The sequence below is a fragment of the Amblyomma maculatum genome, chromosome 9, assembly GCF_055883805.1.
Source record: "Amblyomma maculatum isolate TAMU_Amacu chromosome 9, ASM5588380v1, whole genome shotgun sequence".
Taxonomy (NCBI): Eukaryota; Metazoa; Arthropoda; class Arachnida; order Ixodida; family Ixodidae; genus Amblyomma; species Amblyomma maculatum.
In genome coordinates, this window is record NC_139352.1 from 61,927,620 (window position 1) to 61,948,728 (window position 21,109).

Sequence of the window (21,109 nt, forward strand, 5' to 3'; positions counted from 1 at the left end):
AGCACACTGAATTTTATTTGGTTTGTGGCGTTTAACATCCGAAAGCGACTCGGGCTATGAGAGACGCTGCAGGGGAGGGCTCCAGAAATTTCGATCACCTGGGGTTCTTTAACGTACACTGACATCGCACAGCGCACGGGCGCCTTGCTTTTCGCCTCCACCGAAAACCGTCCGCCACGGCCGGGATCCGATCCCGCATCCTTGGGCACAGCACTCCAGCGCCCTAACCCCTGTATCATCGCGACGGAGAACAGCACGCTTGAATAATGCCGGTGACGGCGGTGCTTACCTCGAGCGAGCCGTCTCTTGTTGCATTTTATGGCAATGGCAAAGGGGAAGGCATAAAAGTTGTCAAATATAGAGGATAATACCCCGAGCAACATGTTATCTTGGTTGAGGAGCAGCCTGGTTGGTCAACAGCTACTTAGCAAAGCGTTGATATGCATATTATCTGCATAACAACGTGTTGCCGAGGCAATGGCTGGTTCTGCAATATGGCGCCGCCGTTATGCAGCCAATCAATAAATGAAGACCTTTTTATTGCACGACATTGTTTTTTTGTTTTTAGAATAGTATAATTCAATGATATGTTTTGGGCAAAGAAATAAAATTATCATTAATAAATTAGCTAACAGCTGTCTGTACTGGCAGTGCTTTCGGAATTCTGTGGCACATCCGTGCGAAGATTTCGGTGTTCTTTTTGAAGCTAGATTGATCTCGCGGTAATATGAATTTGGAAAACTGAATTCCAAAGCTTTTTCTGATGTGCTCGCTTGTGCGCGTGGAAGATTCGGGCTGGTAAAGTATGCACGGTAAGTTTGAGAACAAATTGTAATCTACCACCTTTACTCTTTGCTGGCAGTGAATGGTAATATTGTAACTGATCTCGCATTACATTACCACTTAACTACATTTGCGTCATGAAAAAAAAAAGCTGTTGGCGAAATATATTAGATACGTTGCTATTTATTTGACCACTTAGAAAAGTAATATTACAATGTGTACTAAAAATGATTCTTCCTCGTAGCCTTGTTCCACTCAGCTATGAGGTAGGCCAGCAGGATTTTTATTTACTGCATGAGCTATGGTCCCGAATGGGTGACTCCTCCGATTTCTTGCGCCCTTTAAACCTCAAAGACAGCAAAGCTTTTGATGTATTTTACCACGCTTCACGTAACATCTGACACAGCGGTCCTCACCAATTTTTCATTTTGAATGATGCCCGGAGCTGAAAGAACCCAAGCACCAAGTATAAGCTGCGCTCCTAGCACAAGACTTGTGCCTTTAGGTCATGCAGCTTTCATGTCTGTTAATGGGTGATTTCTGTCACCGTTGTCCGTCTCGAGCATCTCTGTGCTGTACTGATCTCTCTTCTGCGGTCTAAATTTACTTTTATAAAGTTGCTTGACGCACCCAGTCGTCAAAAGGAAACTTGACTTAAAAAGAAAGGTGTAAAACAGAGAAACAACATATTCCTGTCTTTTATTAGACAGATTGGAGAAAGAGGAACGCGACAGCTACTCTTAATAAAGTCAGCAATTGCTCTTTCTTCACGCAGCCTCTGTAGTCTGGGGTTATAGCCAAATTGAGTTAATCTGAGATGCTCGTCTTCGCGTTCAAATTATTCGTTGGGCAGACCTCGAAAAGAGCATTCTAAAAAGATTTGTTGTTGTGGTGTTTTCTCTAGTTTTGCACCAGTGGGCCCCGTGATTTGGCATGGAAGGTATATATCCTTCGAAACTCACTGTACAGCTGCGCCCTAAACAGCTCTCATCATAAATGGCAGCAGAAACGAAGACACGTGGCGTACGTGCCGCAATTCCATCCCCTGCCTTATGTGTGGATCAAGTACTATGTAGGCGCATATCGTTGATCATGGCTTCGTGCACGATGTGCGCCAGGCTGGTTGCAGAAAATTCTTTTTTTTTGGGGGGGGGGAGGGGGGGAGAGAAATTACGCACATCTTGATGTCTCACATTCTACCGTTCTGTCTTGGCGCCGTTGTCCTGCAGTTGATTGGTTTGGTTTGGTTTGTGAGGTTTAACGTCCCAAAGCAACTCAGGCTATGAGAGACGCCGCAGTGGAGGACTCCGGAAATTTCGACCACCTGGGGTTCTTTAACGTGCACTGACATCGCACAGCACACGGGCGCCTTGCTTTTCGCCTCCATCGAAAAGCGGCCGCCGAGGCCGGGATTCTATCCCGCTGCTTTGGGAACAGTAGTCGAGCGCCGTAACCACTGCGCCACCCCGGCGGGTTTTTTTCCTGCAGTTGAATAGACATGTTTCAGCCAGCATGCAAATGCTTTATTTCAACCCTAGTAGTGACTCTTCTGAGCCTGAAGTGATGAAATTCAGAGAGTCGTAGGGTCTTTCTCCGTATACAAATAAAATATTTCGCACGTGATTGTTCCCGATGTTTCACACGTGAAATACATCGACCGTCCCGTTGTGGCAGCGCCCGCATTCATTTGGCTTGGACACGTTCCGGCACTGGCACGGTAGGTCGGCAACTTTGGAGCCCGTGTTGCCTTGGCTGTTTCCTCTGCTTCTGGTGTCGTTGGCAGCAACCTGTGACGTAGGTGGTAGCTTTCTGGACGCAGATGAGAGGTGAGACATGGTCGAGCCCGCCAGCTTGCATCGCCGGCTGCTAGAAAATCTCCAGGACCGGGATGCACTGCTCACTTTGCGCGGGTCACGACGGGCAGCTGCGCGCAGGTAGGCGTTCCGCAACGCGGTCTGCACCTGCATTCCGCGAAAACATGCTGCACAGAACGCTTCTGCCGTCTCCAGTGCTGAATTCAAGGGCATGTTGTTTCCCCCCCAAAAAAATTGTATAACTCTTGCGAACAGCACGCAAGCAGCGCCCTGAAGAGAGATGTGGCAAAATCCAAAATCTAGTTGAGAATGTTATCGCGTAATGAAAATTTTAACGTTGCCATCTCTTTAGGCTATGTCGAATTTTGTATGCAGTTTATAAAGTAATCAATACAAACACAAACACGTATTCCTGCATGTACCAACTGTGGGTGCGACGAGTCTATAAGCCACATTCTTTGCGAGTGCCCCATATACAGTGAGGAACGACAGTGTCTGTGCCGTACGCTGGAGCATCTAGATAAACGGCCATTGACTGAAATTAAGATTTTAGGTCCCTGGCCACGGCGATCGTCTGCGGTGAAGGCCTCCCAGGCACTGCTCCGCTTTATGAAAAGCACAGGCCTAATCGAAGGACTATGAGTTTGCTGTTATGTTACGTGATATGACTATGACATGATGTGATGTGGCATGTCTGTGATGTGACTGTAATAACTTCACCCTTCCCTATCTCACAACTTTTATATCCACTCACCCCTTTCCCCCAGTGCAGGGTAGCAAACCGGTTTCTTTTACAGGTTAACCTCCCTGCCTTTCATCCTCACCTCCCCCACCCCCCCCCACACACACACAATACAGTCCACGCGTTGTGGGAGAATTACAGACACACGGTTGGAAGATTTTAACTCGACTTCAGTGCTGAAAATGTCGACACAAGAGATAATGAAGAAGCCTAAATTAGAAGGGTTATTTACTGAAGATCCCGAAGCTATTTCTTGATATGTTGACTTTCCAATGCTAAGGAGCAATACCCATGAGAACGCAGAATCCCAGCTCTTTATTCTTGTGGTGGATGAACACCGTGGAGGGATTTGCCTATGATTGACAAGGAAGTCGATAGTCTTGGTAAGTGTAGGTGGGCAGGGGGAGGTTAACGACTGCTGCTATGCTGCGAGGTTAGGCAATATATAGCTAGTGTGAAGAAAACCGGTTTTATGCTAGGCAGAATGCAAGGATGGGAAAGTTCCTTTTTCGTCGATCTAGATTGTGGAATTCAGAATTTCTGAGACCCAATTTGCAGAGCTAAGAGAAACCCCAAAAGAGATGCTGCAATATGAATGTCAGTACTTGTACAGGTCGTGTAATTTATAGGCCCTTTGCTACAACCGTCACCGCTTCAGAGAACCGGTCTTTCAAGAGATGTTCGTTCGCTTTTGTTGAATTGATATTTATCCAGCTAAGACAACATCAACTCAGAAGCTATCCTGCTCTGAACATTTGTGTGAAGTAGTTGATAACCTATTTACCACAGGAAAAGAAACAACGTAACAAATTTTTTTACGCATTCTTTTCAAGCTTTTGCCACCCTTTTGTTCACTTTAAAACAAGACCATCGCGTATTGAGCAATGAGTAAATGGAGAAATACAACTCTAATCAATTGTGGCGTACCTCCGAGTCCATGAAGCAGTAGAGAACGGACACGAATATACCCTGCAAGGCAGCAAAGGGAGAGATAGGAAAAGAAGTAAAAGAGCAATATGTATAAGAGTTATTTTCAAATCGGCGCATAGCAGCTGCGTACGGCAGCCGCCAAGAAACTTAGAAGGCGTGCAATTATCATTGCAAAATTTTTGTGCTGGAAAGTTGGCGACAGACACCATTTTAGTTATACATTTTTTTTCTGCCGAAAACCAGCACTGCAGTGGTTAGTGAGTGGCTATAAGCTCGTAATCATCAGAAGCGTGAAAACTGCTCAGCAGCAAATCATAGGAGCCATGTCACATTTCTGACGCGAGGCAAGACATAATTATATTTTCCTCACTAAACTGCGTTCAGTAAAAGTGAATAAAAAACGCTGTTTCACGCATTCCCGAAGCTTCACGCGTACAAAGTGGTGGTTGGAAGCCACTCACCTGCGAAGACTGAAGGATAGCGTTGATGATCATGTAGGCTTCTCTGAGACCCATCGTCTCATTCTGAGGGTTAATGCAGAACAGCAGGTGAGTGATTCCGAGGAGGGGAAAGAGGAGCGCTGTGGCCTTGATGGCTTTCCTGTAGGGAGAAAGGGAAGTTGGAACTGGATCACTAACCACCGCTCATTTAACTGCAACCTACGTTTTTTTCGCAATATGTATTGGCTGAATATCCCTCGTTTACCCTTTTGGCCGACCACGCTTATTCACTAAGAAATATACCTAATGATTAACTACAAAAATTAGTACTTTAACGTTATCGTAAGCTTTATGGCGCCCACTTATCCTGAATGCTCTGAACATTCGGCAACAAGGATCAAGAAACGAAACCGTGCTACTCCAGATTTTTAAATAAAAAGGCAGGGAAGCTAAGAGTGAACTAAAAGAATGAAATTACTGTATCACAGTACACGTTTACCCTTCTCATGCCAGCTCTACCACAATAATTAGCGAATTACTGACCCAAAGCATCGACATGAAGAGCGGGCATTCTTGCCTGAACTGTGTTGTTTCCACCGACGAGGCGCTGGGCTTCACTCGCGACACCAGGATCCTCACGATGTTCACGAGGAATACCGAATTCACCTGCGAAACAAATCGACGCCATGCGGCAGATTTCAGGACCTTCGCACAAATATACACTCAAAGCCACGAACGCTTAGAGTTTATTCCTTGGAATCAGCGGCGTTGCTTCACGGTTGGTATTTCAAATGAAGAGTTGCTCTCTTAGAGCCCAGGCGATGAAGATCAGGTACCGCTGGACTGTCGAAGTTGAGGTCGATATGCCGATATATATTGGCAATTCTTCCACTGTCACTCCGCAAAATTGTTGGAAAGATTCATTTTTTTTTTTTCAACGAGAATTTATCTAGGAACACATTACACGTACGGTGATACTGAAAATTACTCATCAAATAGCCGCATATCCTTGCTTGGGAAGTCTGCAGTATTCTGCCACTAATGAAAAATTATTTAGACTTTTTATGTGGCGTTTCTAACAACTGAATGGGGGTTCTTCACAGGGTTAAAAGCTGGAATAGTGGCGCGCCTACTTGTCTTGCGTGCTACCGTGACACGCACCCACTAGTGATAACGGCTATATATATATATATATATATATATATATATATATATATATATATATATATATATATATATATATATATATATATATATAGAGAGAGAGAGAGAGAGAGAGAGAGTTGCTTCACACTTCGCCCTGCCTCATCAGGCACAGCGGCCAGCTCTGCCGGCGCTCGCCAGTCACTTGTTTCCGGGAATAAAGAAATTCCCACGACGTGCTACGCTGCTGCGATCTTGGTGTCCTGCCCGCACGGCAAAATACTACAAAAAGTGAAATTTGGCTATACATTAGAAGAATAGATTATGTCCATCTATTCATAATTGTATTGTGAAGTATTGAGCGCTTACCTGACGACTGCTGTCAAATAGATACCTCTCGGGCACATTCGACTTCTGGGGCCGAGCAAAAAATCAACCTTTAAAAATAGGGTTTTATTGTACCTAAATGAATTAGGAAGTGAGGAAAGCTTTTGCGAACAGAAAGGATTTCATGGAGATGACGACATGCGATGCAACGTCCGAGAGGGTTTTGCATCCTCAACGCGGGCCGATCGACTGCGGCACTGCGAACGGAAAATGAGATAGCGGGGTGCAGAGGCGATCAGTAGATTGTAACTAAGCAATTCCTGAGTTCAAATCCGCGTCCGACCTCAGCATGTGCAAGCCACGGCTTACTTGCTTGGGGTGGCCACGTGAAATAGTGCTCTTGCACTAAAGTTAACCAGGGTATAACCGTCTTAGACCGACAATTTCTTTGCAATAGCACTGTTTGAAATATCCGCGCCAGGAACGTGAACTGTGACGTCGCAATCTGGAGGACAAAATTTCGACTCACAGCGGAGGTCGTTTCTTGGCTGTGACGGCTGTATAAGTGCTTCCTCAAAAAAGCACGATTCTGCTTCGCGTCGAAAGATTAAACCATTCCCATCGATAAATTAACAAAAGTAACATTATTAATAGTAATAACAATGTTAACGATAACTTTCTATAGTAGGGAGTGGACTCAAAAAAGTAACATCAAGAAAAGTTAGCCTTAAAGGGCAGATATGATACCGGATACCTGAGAGGCACCTCCAAACGCACGATGTACATCTTTCGCTCACCAGTATGGCAACCAAGCGGGGTGCTATGAGGATCCACACGTTGGCGCTTGATCCGTAGCCTTCCCAGCATGCTGTGCTAAGTTCCTTTTGGGTTTGGTAAGCCCAGGCCAGGATGAACACTAAAGGCAATCCTGCGGTGACAAAAAGTGAGAACTAGGATAAGAATGGCTTTAGAGGTAGATGACATGTAACGTTATGAAAACTATGTTGGAAACATTCAAATACCGATAGCGAACAAAAGAGGAAGTCTGGTGAAATCAAGCAGCAGCCGCTGGTGCTGCAAACCATGCAGTGAGTTTTTGTTCTCGGAGACAGCAAACGAACGTTAGACGCATATATGCTGCGCTCTATTCGTCTTGTCGTTCGGTTGTTCTCAGTGGTGCGTTAAAGAATTGGCCCATTCGAATGGGCCATTTTCGTGATGGGCCCATTCAATTGGCGGGAATTCGAGCAATCGAACCTTCAACCCTGGCTTGTGCTGAAACGACGCAATGTTAACGATCCGAATAACTATAAGAACGGAGGAACAAAGAGGCACTTGGTATGGAGCAACTCGAGATGCAGTGAGTAGCCGAGTCGCGAAACGACCGGAGGCAGCAAGAGAAAGCAAAGGCAACGAAAGAAACGACCACCCACATGTTGGCCTTCTGTTGCAGTCAAAGAGGGTGCGGAACAAGGTGACATATCAAAGGACACTCTTGGCTCCAACCCACTGGCGTTTGTCGGAAACAACATGTGGCCACTGCCAGCAGTCAGGGAAGAGCCAACTGTGGCCGTTGCCACGTGTTCAGGTTTCTCTGCCTCGTTAATTATGGGCAGCGCAGTTGCGGCCAAGGGAGCGCTGAGGTGTACAGGCATACGATGACTGTTCTTAGCGGCCATTTCTTTACGGGCGCTCGTACGCAGTTGTGTGTTGCACTATTTACCTAGCGTGCGTATGAAAGTAGAGGACTTAGGCGACGCCACCACCTCGGGTACTTCCTCAGCAACTAACACGTACAAAGTAATAATTTGATAAAATGATCCTTTGTTGGGCCATTTTAGAGTTTTATCGATAAGCAGCACGTTCTGACGAATAAGAGGGAGAGGGGAGGGGTGTGATATGGTTGCCGTAAGCAAAGACGTACATATGACGTCGTACTGATGACCAGTGAAAACCTTGTCAAAATATAAGCGTCTCGTAGAACTACATGGAAAGGGTGGCTGACATTTTGTACTTTGTGGCGTGTGCAATGATTTGGGCCATGTAGCGGATTATTTTGGAAGAAGGCATTTAAGAAAGCTTATGTCAGATCTATAACGATGCCTTCTTGGCCCTGAGGCATGCCGAAATCAAATTTTCATTTCTGTTTTAAATGTTACTCTTTCTTCTACAGCTGGAAAATATGCTGCACACAATCTCTTCATGCCCCAGGTAACGGTTTCATCCATCGCCTAACCTACGCATTCACTCACCTAGTGCAACCTTATTTGATAACGCACTTCTGGCCGCCCGAGCCTGCGAAATAACAACCGATGCTCATTGGCCTTTCAAGGCTAAGGGGCAAAGCCAAATGGCGATGTACAAAAGAAAATTGACGTGCGTGGTGCTTCACGATGCTCCCGTCTGGCAGCATTGAAAATCAGCAACCATAAACATAGGATGGCACTTGAGTGTGTTCCACGAATTAAGTTGCTCGGCTAAGTTATACGCGAAAGCTCTCGAGTGAAAGCAACCCACGTAGAGTCACATATATGAGGTTTCGTAATTAAGTCCGGCAACTGTAATTGTCGTGTCACATCGAGGAATGTAAATGTTATGTGTCCCTTGCAGAGTTTGCATTTCATTAAACTCGTCAAGAATCAATGTCATTATGCAATCGAAACATCTTCGGGACTGTAGAGTAATCTAGCCGAATCCGCCATCTTTATTCATTCTCTATTATTTGCTTCATGAATATTCTCACAATGTGAATCAGTCGAGCACAGTAATGAAGGGGCAAAATAATTGCGAGCCATACTTAGCTAACCTCCGCTTACTTTCATTTCTCATTGCGCAGTATCCGCAATGTGTCGATCTGTCTTACTTTTATTTTCGATTTCCTGCCCGTGTCGATTTCACAACATACTGTACATGCGTGACGAAATAAAGTGAAACTGAAACTTAAACTTTGGAAGGACCTGGTCTCCAGAACTTGCATCTTCGGAAAATGCATTTAAATCTAGTCCCTTTTTAGCAGATACCAATGCTCCTGTCTTCATTGTCTGGTATTTAGTACCCTTAAATTTACACACTTAGGGTGCAAATTGCACACTTAAGCTGGAAAAAGTCAAAATCCTTGTTCTTTGGGACAGGTGATGAATTTTATGAATTCCTTAAGGGATGAAGATTTCTATTAGAACATGATATGTACGCCAATGCCTTGATAACCATTTATGAAATAAAAAATACATATAGACGCATACAGACCCGCGGGTACACACAAACATGAACACACATATATACAGGCGTGAACGTTACACTAGCGCATACACGAGGATGGACACAAAACAAAGAAATAAATATATAGATAGATGGATTTATTAAAAGGAAAGGCAGAGAGGTTGGCTGGAATTATTAAAATCTAACATTGCATCGTGCACACAGTATGAAAGAACACTGGACAAGGGTAGAGGGGGGAAGCCTCAGTTCACAGTTCGAGCTAATGTTTCGACAAGTGGGCTTGTCTTCGTCTGGGCCCAGACGAACGTTGCCGAAGAGACGACATTATCGCTCAAGCGGTGACAACAAAGTACGCGACTCAACACAAGCGCTCCACATCATACGCAATGCCTCTGCAAAGCCCCAACGATGCAATTGACTGTAAAAATATATCTGTTAGTTGAGAGTGGGCGCTGGGTTAACTTTAATACAATGAAGAGAATATGGGTTGAAAGGAAAAAAAGAGAAAAAAATGGGCTTTGGGGGAAAGAAACCATGTAACTGTCTCCGTGAACAGTGGAGTAACGAGGAAGCGACTGAAGGAAGGTAGGGAAGAAGATGATGACTTCGAGGTCATTTAGACGACACCCAGAGAGAGCGAACAGATGGCAACGAAGAGACGTGGCCAGTGTCTCACCCCATCCGATAGCGTAGTATAGGCGGAAGGGGGCGTCCTGACGGAACACCGAAACGGCCACCCTGGAGTGCAGGAGTAGTCCCTCAACGAACATCCAGTTGATGGAGGCAGTGGCCGCGTACATCTTCAGCGAGAGGACACACTTGCACAGCACAGGCTGCGAGATGCAAAGGGGAATACAGGTTTACAGGGGAATCTGGCGAACAAGAATCGAACAACAAAATACATACTTGACCGTACACTCGTATTTTGGTAGCTGTCATTTTCTTTTCAACTGGTAGGGATCGTTTCTCTTTTTTAATTAGAAATTAATCAAAAACCTTGCATATAACAAAACTATATAGGAGCTCCCTGTGATCGGCAGCTGTGAGGGCTTGCCAAACATTGTTCTTATTTCCTGAAAATTTTGCGCTTAGAGATTATTATGGCAGTGCAATATGTACTCGTTTACATGGGCTGTTTTGTGGCCTACATTTTCATACAGTCTTCATTTTCAGCCAGTCCACCAGGACAGGATAACGAACAGGGTCTTTGTACTCATTATTCTCGTCCTGTTTCACTCCTCCACAGCCTTCTTTCAGAAATATAGGCAGATACATAACCACACGCGCCAAACCACACATAAACGTCTTTTTCGTCGTAGCTTTGTGCTACGCTTGTCAAGAAAAGGAACCATTTGATGGGTATACCGAGCTCTACTATACATGTATTAACTACAACAACCCGTGAGATGTAATGACAGGTAAAGGACAACGGGGAAAAGCGGTGAAATGAAACCGTATTAGAAAGGCCAGGAGGGTAGTGAATGATATATTATATTTTCGTTACTATATTGGTTGTTTGAGCGCTGCATTTTTAATTGGTAGGGGAATTTTCGTAGCATGCTTAGAGCAGTATGTTCGAGGATTTGATGCATTGCTCTTTTTTTTAGAGTACTACTAGCCCCATTACGTAAACATCCACCTGGCGCTCTTGATGCAACACTCGACAATAACCATAAATATGGCGGCTAGCCGGGGCATCAACAGGAGGCACCGCTCGGAGGAGCACGCATGCCCAGTTCAGTCATGGTATTTCGCTTTCCAGGAAGCATGAATCTGCTACTCAAGTTGGATACTATGGTCGGCATTATGGATTCGAACCGGCGACTTTTTACCTGATATTTCGTGCATTAATTCCTTTAAGACGCCACGTGACCTAATGTAGCGGGCATCGTCAGAGAAGCAGAAAAATTACGCAGTATACTTCGCTTCCGGTCACAAGGTGGCGCTCACCATGCGAGGAAGCGTTGTCGAATAAAATGGCGGTGGAAGCTAGCAAAAAACGATTGGAAAATTGGTGGCTTAAGAGCTGAAAAGTGGCATAATGTTAGTAATGTAGAAACAAAAATTTAATAAATAGAATGATGGTATAGTTAACCAATCTAAAACAATGATTAAGATATAGGGAAAAAATGAGCATGATAGCTACTGCTACCACCCCGTTTCAAAGGGGACGCTCCTAGCGTGGTGTGTGGCCGCCGCGGCATCCCCTCTGCCACGGCAGTTGTCAGCACGCAGTAATAGGAGCCGAATACACATCAGAAGTGAGACCTCTGGAACGAACTGAAACGTCCTTATAATCAGCCTTGCAAACTCGCACCTCCCGTCTTTTCACTGTGAGAATCCCTCCTGTCGCCGGCATAGTGCGCGAAACTATGCAGATGCGTCTGCAGTTCACTGCATACACGAAGATGGATGATCTCTAGTTTCCACAGTTAAGCAGTTTGAAACATGTCTACCAGTTTGTTCGTAAAATATTTGTGCGCGTGGCTTCAACCTAGCCTTTTTCTTCTGTTAGTTTTTGAATGTTGTCGTTTCATTTCCTGCTAATCACTCTGGTAGCTCTCGAGGTTCCGGAATAAAGCAGTTTAAACACTAGGCGTGGCCACGGTACTTCTCCGGCGTAACCGCGACTCACTTGCCCTCTTTTCTAGAAGCCAGGCGGTGCCGTCAGATATAGGTTACAATGCTACAGGACAGTTTTCAAATTTTAGGTGTTACGAGCGGCAAGCCAGAACGATTGAGTGATAACTTTTTTACACACAAACCCACTAAGCGCCAAGCACGAGGGATGCCGAAACGGGTAGATGAGAATTCGAAATGTGGAGCTGTCCAGGATTGACACAATCTGTTTTAATTTTTTTGTGCAGTTTACCATATTGCCTAATTTATAGGCCGACCTCAATTCTAAGCCGACATTCTTAGTAGTAGGCCTAGAAATAACTTTTCCTCGGGTTTAAGTCGAGCAAAAAATAAAGACGTTAACAACGACAACTATAAAACATCGCATCACATCACTTTATTGCCTTAATAACCCCCCTTTTGGGAGTATTACGTAAGGGGTGGTTGCACGTTTAAAATATTGTGCACAAAATAAACACAATATTAGTTAAGTATATCAGTTATATAATTACAAAATGTGGATGGCCAACTTTCGGGGGTTCAGCAATGCGGGGGGAAATGTGTGCCGGATGCCTGATGTAGGGCGGAATTCGAAGTGAGCTGGAAAAAAACTTATGGAACGAGCAAATTTTGGCGATTCGGCGACGACATGCAATATTTGTTAGATAGGACATAACTTTTATGGATCAAATACTGGCATTGCATGAATGGCAGGAACGAATAAATCTAGCGGTTCAATTCGGATTCAAGTGAAATTATCAGGTAGATTTGTTTTAGACTCCAGCTGGGGAATGCATATTCTAATTTTTTTTTTTCGTACCAGAGATTCGTATGGGAGAAGTTTTATGTCTGGTGGTCGGAGGCGCAAGTACCGTCATAAGAAACCAAGAGGAAACGACATATTTTTGCCGGAAATCTAACTATTTGGGCTGGTCGTTGGTTCGTCTTAAACAAAAGTACAAGAAGCACAAAAACAGGAACAGAAGAGGGAGACACAAACCGGCGCTGGCCATGTCTCTTGCGTTTTCCTCCTCTGTCCCTGAATTTTGCGCTGTTCGTACTTTTACTCAGCTCACATATCGTTGCCGCCTTTGTTGTTCCAGTTACTACCCTCCTCATTCAGTCCTCCATCTTTTGTTTATCAAGCGCATTCGAAAATAAGCACTTTCTATATCTTTGAGCGGCCAAGCCTTACTGTGTTGCACCCGCACCTTCAGAAATGCAGCTCACTGTTGCAATTAGCGAATTAGCGGTGTGGATTTGATGTGACCTGTTCGGATTGGTTCGCACGTTTTAATAAGCATGTCTACATAAAAATACATATAATGGCTCTGTTAATATCCAGCGCCCTGACTACCAAGTGACGTAGTAGCACGAATGTCCATGACCCGTGGAATTCCCGCGTGAAGTGAGCCAGCCTCTCAAGTCTATTCCTTAGCCAGTGCTGTGAGTAGTAGTGGCTACGCTATTGTGCCCTCCTCGAGTCCTCGGGGGACCGGCTACGTACTATTTCTCGAGCTTAAGTGAGTTCTCGCTTAATATGAATTGTATCCTCATGTTTAAGGCTCACTGAGAGTTAAATTTCGTGTCTGTGTTTAAAAAAACAACAACAATCGGCTTATGTTTAAATATATACGCTTTACTCTAGTGCAGTAATTTGATCAAATTTCTCGCACTCTTCAGATAAAGCTTTCGGATGCTGAATGTTGCTTGTAGAATCTGGATTCTCTTCGTATTAAATTTTCGAAACTTGCACAGGAGACACTTTATTTTGTAACTCCTTTGTTCCGTATTAAATACAGGCACAAAATGCCATCATTAGAGTGTTTAGGGCTAGAAAGTCGGAATATATATTGCTTTCTACAAACAAGCGAAACGTCGGTTTCAAGAGTTGTGCGAATATCTTGCGTGCATGAAAATAATGTGCCCTCTAAATGCTGAAACTAAGTTACTGTTCACGACCATTGTACACGGGTTTATCTCAAATGGCAGTCGGGTTGCATAGTAGGATTTTAGAATTTTCCGCGTCGTCAATTTAAAAATGACTGATGGTCTGCTGTTTAAATGAGAAAACTCACTTCTAAATTCCGTTGCGATCAATAGTTGGTTTAAGGCCCCAGAATAGAAAACCCATATCACCCCTAACAAAATATCAGAATTGCAGATAAACGAGAGAACAATTAAAGAAAACATTTCAAGACAAGCGAGGAGTGGGAAATAAATTATTTTGTTTCATGCGGAACGTACGTTTCTTCATAGAGAGCACGTCGAGGTATTAGAATTATCTGTTACAAGATACGGCACACATGCATAGTCAATATGTTGCGAAACAAATATGGAAATTATTTATTTCTTTTCACTCTTTTTAAGTAAACTCCACTTTGATTGCCTTTTTCCTGCAGCATCTGCAGGCTTGGTATAATATTTATTCAATTTAAAGCTTCTTTGCGTATAAATATAGTGCGTCATCATCATCATCATCATCATCATCATCATCATCATCATCATCATCATCATCATCATCATCATCATCATCATCATCATCATCATCATCATCATCATCATCAGCTTGACTATACCCACTGCAGGGCGAAGGCCTCTCCCATATTTCTCCACTTAACCCGGTTCTGTGCTAGCTGCATCCACTTGACCCCTGCGAACTTCTTAACCTCATCCGCCCACCTAACTTTTTGCCGCCCCCTGCTACGCTTTCCTTCCTAGACAGTTATAGGTTTTCAAATTAAATCTCATATATCAAGCGCATGCATGTATTATATGCAATTTTCTTCTCTTCATTCCTAGCGACACGTTTCCTACCTCTCATGACAAACAATCTAGAACATGTCCACATTTGCGTACTATCTATCCAAGTTTGTCTCCCCCCTTTACCAAGATAATACACCTTTCGGTCTACGTAAATTTCGATTTAAAAATATTGGCACTTAACCTCAAAACCTAAACCTAGTTGGAAACTTTCGAGTGTATCTTCTCCGTATATGTGTGGCTGGAAACTACGCCATTGAGACGGCGACATATCAGTGCTCATGAGGGGCAGCTTCGGCAAACGAGCTTGCAAATCTGTTAGAAATTATATATACGTATATCTCAGACAGAAAACATTTATTGTTACCAGCCGTCATTGATATGATAGGCATCCAGTTCACTCTGACCTTTCTCAGGACTCTGTTCCTGTGCCTCTGAGAGTTGTTTTTTCTACATTATGGCACTATCGCTAATATTTCTGCGAAATTTGTTTACTTCTATCCTGCTTACCAGATTTACACAGTAGCACGGTATCTGTATCAGGTCAGCTATACTGCTAAGAATTCCAGGGTAACCCACAAGTCTTCTTGGGTGCAGAAATGGGAAAGCAATGCGAGTTCTGTCACGCCGCTCGGTGGACTCGTTCGGCAGTACACTAGCAGACCTCGGCAGCTCCAGCCAGATGTGTGACGTATTTACCTAGGTTAAAAGCAGGAGCAGCGGAGATTGAACTTTGTGAAGCCGATGATGTTCAATGAAAACCACGCCGCGCAAGTGATCGATGGTGCTAAGACGATACGGGACTACAGTATACGCTGTTGGTGCACCGTCGGTCTGTAGTCGAAGTTTGAAGCCGCCTTTATTTATGTGCTGCTCCTGAAATATGATGCGCAGAACAAGTGTACGCGCTCGAGCAGACAACTTTCGCAGCTGCCGGAAGTATGCCCGTGACGTAGTGGCCGTCGTAACTGCAGCCAATGACAACCTGTCACTCTCTGTAGTTGTGGTGTATGATCTCACGGCAGAATACTTCCAAGTCTCACAGTCACGCGATAATCAAGAAGCCCGCGAATTTAAAAAAAAAAATGCTGTTTTTAAACAGTAATAATAAATCACTGGCTTTGTTCGAAAGAGTGTATTTTCGGCAAATGCTCGGAAGCATTCGTTCTACGAGTTCAAAACGTTTATCAGAGGCCTTTATAGCCATTTCATAGTCCTTTTAATTTTGACACTAGGATTGCAGTTTCAGTAAATAAATGAAGTAGAGGTAGTGTGTCTGATCGATTAGTTATGTGACTGTATACATTTTCTAATGCTAGTTCAACCAAAAAATAGCTTTGCGCTGTATTAACTCGATCTTTCCCACGAAATCAGCGCTATGAAAAAAGTGGCTCTGATATGAATAGGATATGTATGAAGCGAGACGAGGGAAGAACGGTTCCATTTAATTAGTTTCGTGACTGGCACCTTCTAGCGAGCGTGTTCAGAATAAACATCTTCAAGATCTTGTCTAATCTTCAAGCAAATTACAATGTCTGCCTGGTGAAAACGTTCGAGCCTGAAATCCTCAGTAGCCGTATGGTAATAGCGGCCTTAATTGCAAAAACCGCGCATTCGATCAGATGCATAATTTAGGAGGACGAGCGCGTGCGTCCCTTGAAGATTAGGCAGCCGAGATGAACGAGACCGCACGCACTAACCTCGGGACCAGAGTATTAGGCTTCGTGAACTATCTCGGGCAATTTACCGTTCCACTCAACCGCAAGGCCAGCAGAACGTTCCTAGTTCTGTCCTGTGGTATTAATTTCAAAAGCAGCGACAGTTTCGCGCTTTCGTGCTCCCGAGTCATTATCTTCCTCCTCCATTCGGATAGCAGGATGAATAAATTGCGGCACACTGACACTTTCGCCTAGAGTAAGGAATGATTAATGTAAACCTCAAAGCCGACGAAACTCTGGGGAATTCAAGCTAGTGCCCGCAGAGAAACGCTCTAAGATAAAACCTATAGAGAGGAGATTTACTCCCTGCTACTGTGTGGCGCTTCAAATTTGGTGGATAAAGTAGATAAATGCTTGCGGTGGTCATGCTCATAATAAGGTTTACTTTCGGCGTGAATAATGCGCTAGGGCAGTGGGCACAGTGTCGTTCGTTCCTTGATGATGGTGTCTCCCACTTGTGGGCTGCTGTCCGCTTTCATTTGGTCAATAGGCAAGTATCGAATAAAAACAATCTAATGTACATTATTCCGCATTTCCTTGGCAATTTCCTAGAAGTCCCAACCTTTTATCCACTTTCAGGCTACCATTCCTGATCAGTATCTAACTGCCCGGCCACATTAACTATCTTATCCATAGTGGTAATCAGCAAATAGATGCGAGGAATAGAACAGGATTCGTTATAAGATACATAATTAAGAGAGCCAACAATCTCTGATGCATAGGTAAGGGTAAAGGACTTTTGATTAATGTGAAGTTATAATTATTTGTGGAAGTAATAGGTTAGAAAGAAGAGGGGGGAAAAAAAACGCGCCGCAAATGGTATCCGAACACACGACGTCAGAATTCCGTGTCCGATTATTAACTTGTTAACTAAGCATGTACCAGTTTATACTGCAGCCTGGTAAGCATTTACTTTGCTTCTCTCCACACCGTTAACAAATATTTTCTGCATACAGTTGCTCATTCTACGTGCTATATCCGGTAAGTAGTTTGGGCGTCCTTATTTTTTTTTTTTTTGTTTTTCTGATCGACTATTTCGAGGAATTTCCTCAATGAACTGTCTCTTCCTGGCATGTCTCTGATGATATTTTCCGTCATATGATTAGTTTTTGCGCCTTCTGGGGCTCATCGTTAGATTTATGAAACAGTAGCCATACTTCATAATTACGGATGAGAGCCCTGTTTCGACCATCCATGCTCCTGGGGCGTTGATTTAGCAGCGCTGACCACAACGCGACAGGCACAAAGCCGGGAGTATAGGACCACAGGCCGTAACGATGACAAATCGCTGCTGTTCACTAAATGAAATACCGCGCCAAAAGCTTCAAGGAGAGGGTGCACGGTGATCTTGACCTTCAAGTAAGCATGCCACTGAGAACGGAGAGAATCTTGGTACAGTGACTCCACTTATCATTATCTCGGAAGGTATACTACGCATAAGCTGTACACCGCTTCCTACAGGCAGCGAAAGACGGCTGTGCTTCTCGCGTCCGTATCGTGCACTTGTTGTTATTGACGAGTTGCCCATACATGACGAGTTTAGTTCTTTTCATCTCCTTTGTTGTCTTCCTGTGTTTGTATTTCATGTGTGCGCGACTTTTCATTCAGTTCAGTTCAGTCGTTCAGTCGTCTGCGACTCTTCGTGACCCTATGGACCATGTCACGTCACTCCTCATTACTATTAGAGAATTGAGAGAAGCAATAATGTTTCTTTTTGGTGTCATACTTCATAGACGTTAAAAAATCAAAACATTTTTTGGTTAATAATTTCTTAAGGTTTTCCCTGTATTTTTGTCGCGTTTTTTTTTTTTTTTTTTTTGTACTGGACCTTTTTTTTTACTCTGGGGATGTTGAGGACAGCTCTGGCGGAATCTATAGCTGTGAAAGTAGCACGCAGACTCAGTGTATTGAATTCTCGTCGTTACTCGATGCTTTGAGACGAACTGAGCAACAGCAGCAGCAACGTCTTTGCAGCGTGACATTACTTCAGGAATGTCGGAACGGGATTGAGACGGAGTTGGCTAAATTTCAAAAAAAGCTAACACGCATGAAGAATCTAGGACATTTACCGCATGCCTGCCCTTTCCAGCATCATTGCAAAGCGACAATACTTTGAATAGGATACCAGAGGCAGTTTTATCCTGTGCCCGTTCCTTCTGTTTTCTTTTTGTCGTGTCCTCTATCCTGCCTTTGTCCTGTCCCCAACATTGTCTCAGACTACCAGCTTACTTCTTCAGTTTATGTAGCGGCCAGCGATTCCGCCACCGCCTTAGTGAGATGCGCGATCAATATAACATAACAGGATATGTCCCAGATGCGTCGATTGAAGATAAGCACCTTGCCTTTCTGCGACCTGATTCGCTTCTCTAAACAAGGCCCCAAAGAAAACATATGGTACGAGCTCACGCAATTGACGCTCTCTTACTGTTTCTGCTCTGCCCAAATGTTAATTTTGTGATCTTGCGCAGAGTCGGGCTGTACCCTACTGAAAAAACTGTATGTCGCAATAACCTCACATTTTCTCACACAATCTCACTCAATTCACATAACAAATCACATACAAGTCGCATATAATTGCATAAAGTCTCATAGTTTCTTGTACAGTATCATAAATTATGTACGATATTTTATGATACTGATGTGCACCGTATGAGAGTCTATGCGATTAGATGAGATTTTCAGTAGGGTATTGTAGGGACGACGACGTAGACAAATGCTGGTTGCTAGACCTCCTATATAAATTACACTAAGAATGACTTTCCCAGTAGATTGTTTGCTTGGCCGACAGTACAATAGTTTTCATCCACTAAAGTTTGGGGACCAGTCATTCATTGCCTTCACCTGTACTGCGGTATGTATGGCTTCCACGGAGAACCAACCGAGCATACTCACCGTCTGCACGAATGGCGTGGGCGCATCAGGGTGCAGAGCCAGCGGTGTAGCAAGCACAACTAGCATAATCGCGTGTACCGCCAGGGCCAGCACAAGGTTCCGGTGGACCCGAGTCCGCGGGCACTCCAGCGATCTGAGGGAACAAAGAGTTGCAGCGCGCAGGTTAAGTACTCGGAAAACTCTATAGTGATGGGGTATAACTTCTTCCAAATGTAATGCCATTATACATTTGCATAAAATATACAGGAGCTAATTTTGCTCGCCATGCATATTTGTTTTTAAGCTACTTAGGGGTTATTTATATGACAGTACAGCGACATTTCTTACGCCCTTTTTTACCAAGCACGAATGCCTCATCTCAGCTTTGCAGAGCGGAAAATTACTCCAGTGGAAAAAGAGCCAGTTGTGCTTCGGCAGCAACAGCTCTGGTGCACTACTGAGAGTGGCGTTGTTTTGACAAGAAGACTGGCCCATACAGCAGGAAAATTCAACTTTTTGCCGTTCCCTTGAGTAGAGTACTCTCATATTCCCAAATATCTGGAGTATATTTCCAATTAATACTGGTCTAGAAGCTTCGCAAGCGATTAAGGAAGAATATCTGGGGAAAGCTGTGTGAAAGCCTCGTGTATTGTTACTGCTTGTTAAGTGATCGGTAGCAGTACGTCACCTGAAGTAGCAGAAAATGAGCATGCTCGCCGACAGGAAGACCAGGGACAGCAGGGAGAAGAGCAGCAGGATGTAGACCACGGCTAGGGACACTGCGGAACTGCTTTCCCTGCCAGGCTGCCAATGAAGAACAAATGAACCATTTCTGTGTGTAGGCGGCAGTCACCGATGAACTGATCATCTGGTAACAACCGTACTCGACCACAGCTTACTGCGACTCACTGCGTAACTCATCGGTAGCATGCAGAGGGCCGGTGCTTGAGGATCAGACGCATATAAAGCGCAGTGTGCGCGTCCTGGTCATTTAAGTTCTATATTTGCGTGCTGATTGCTTTGCGATGTACATCGAACTTATCGATCGAGCCACTGTCTTTCGGTAATTGATACCGAGATTCTTCTTTCCTTTAAAGCAATTTAGGTGCGCGCGCTTGACCCTCTTGTCCTCATATGTTACCTTCGCAAAATGGGTAAAGCGTAGCAATATTCCAGTAGGAGGAAAAATTTTGTTTTCTACATGACCATTAACGGTGCTGTGCCACTTGCACTCCTGTATAAGGCAGTAAATTTTAATTTCTGTTGTTATTTCGATGTCTGGTTCGTCGAATTCCGCATGTTTACCCATGAGAAGCTGAAGCTGCAGCCGTTCTTTAGGATAAAAAAAGAAATCGATATTGCATGTTCCGGGATTTAGAGCCCGAAATTGGCGCATCGGTAATGAAAGACGACGTAAGTGGTGTTTCATAGCGTGTGCTGAAATTGCAGAGCACACAAGCAATTTTATGTCCGCAGTGGCCAGGTTCGATACCGACATGTTGGTATTGGTAGCCGAACCTAAATGCTACAGAATAGCCAAGGCAGGTATCTTGACACTCTAACTGTACTAAGGTATGCGACGCTGATAGCTATGTTGCACTTCTATCCAAGCATCGAGATTCTATGAAATTTCGCAACAAAGCAGATTTCAGCACTTTGCGTATCGTAATCCAAATAGAGAAATTATTTATTACTATATATTTGTAAATACAGAACCTTTCCCTTTGATGCGAGGGTTAT

At 44.1% G+C, this 21,109-nt stretch overlaps 1 protein-coding gene across 1 annotated transcript in view; it reads right to left on the reverse strand.

The window, feature by feature from the left end:
* Positions 1 to 2,420: 2,420 nt before the first annotated feature.
* Positions 2,421 to 21,109, reverse strand: part of LOC146179185 (corticotropin-releasing factor receptor 1-like) — a 111,892-nt gene continuing 93,203 nt past the window's right edge. The window contains exons 6-13 of the mRNA XM_084580141.1: positions 20,058 to 20,173; positions 19,391 to 19,523; positions 10,075 to 10,231; positions 6,977 to 7,107; positions 5,287 to 5,375; positions 4,731 to 4,869; positions 4,267 to 4,308; positions 2,421 to 2,744 (exon numbers count right to left, since the gene is read on the reverse strand). Of these exons, the coding sequence (XP_084436267.1) occupies positions 2,421 to 2,744; positions 4,267 to 4,308; positions 4,731 to 4,869; positions 5,287 to 5,375; positions 6,977 to 7,107; positions 10,075 to 10,231; positions 19,391 to 19,523; positions 20,058 to 20,173 (1,131 nt within the window). The remainder of the gene's footprint in view (positions 2,745 to 4,266; positions 4,309 to 4,730; positions 4,870 to 5,286; positions 5,376 to 6,976; positions 7,108 to 10,074; positions 10,232 to 19,390; positions 19,524 to 20,057; positions 20,174 to 21,109) is intronic.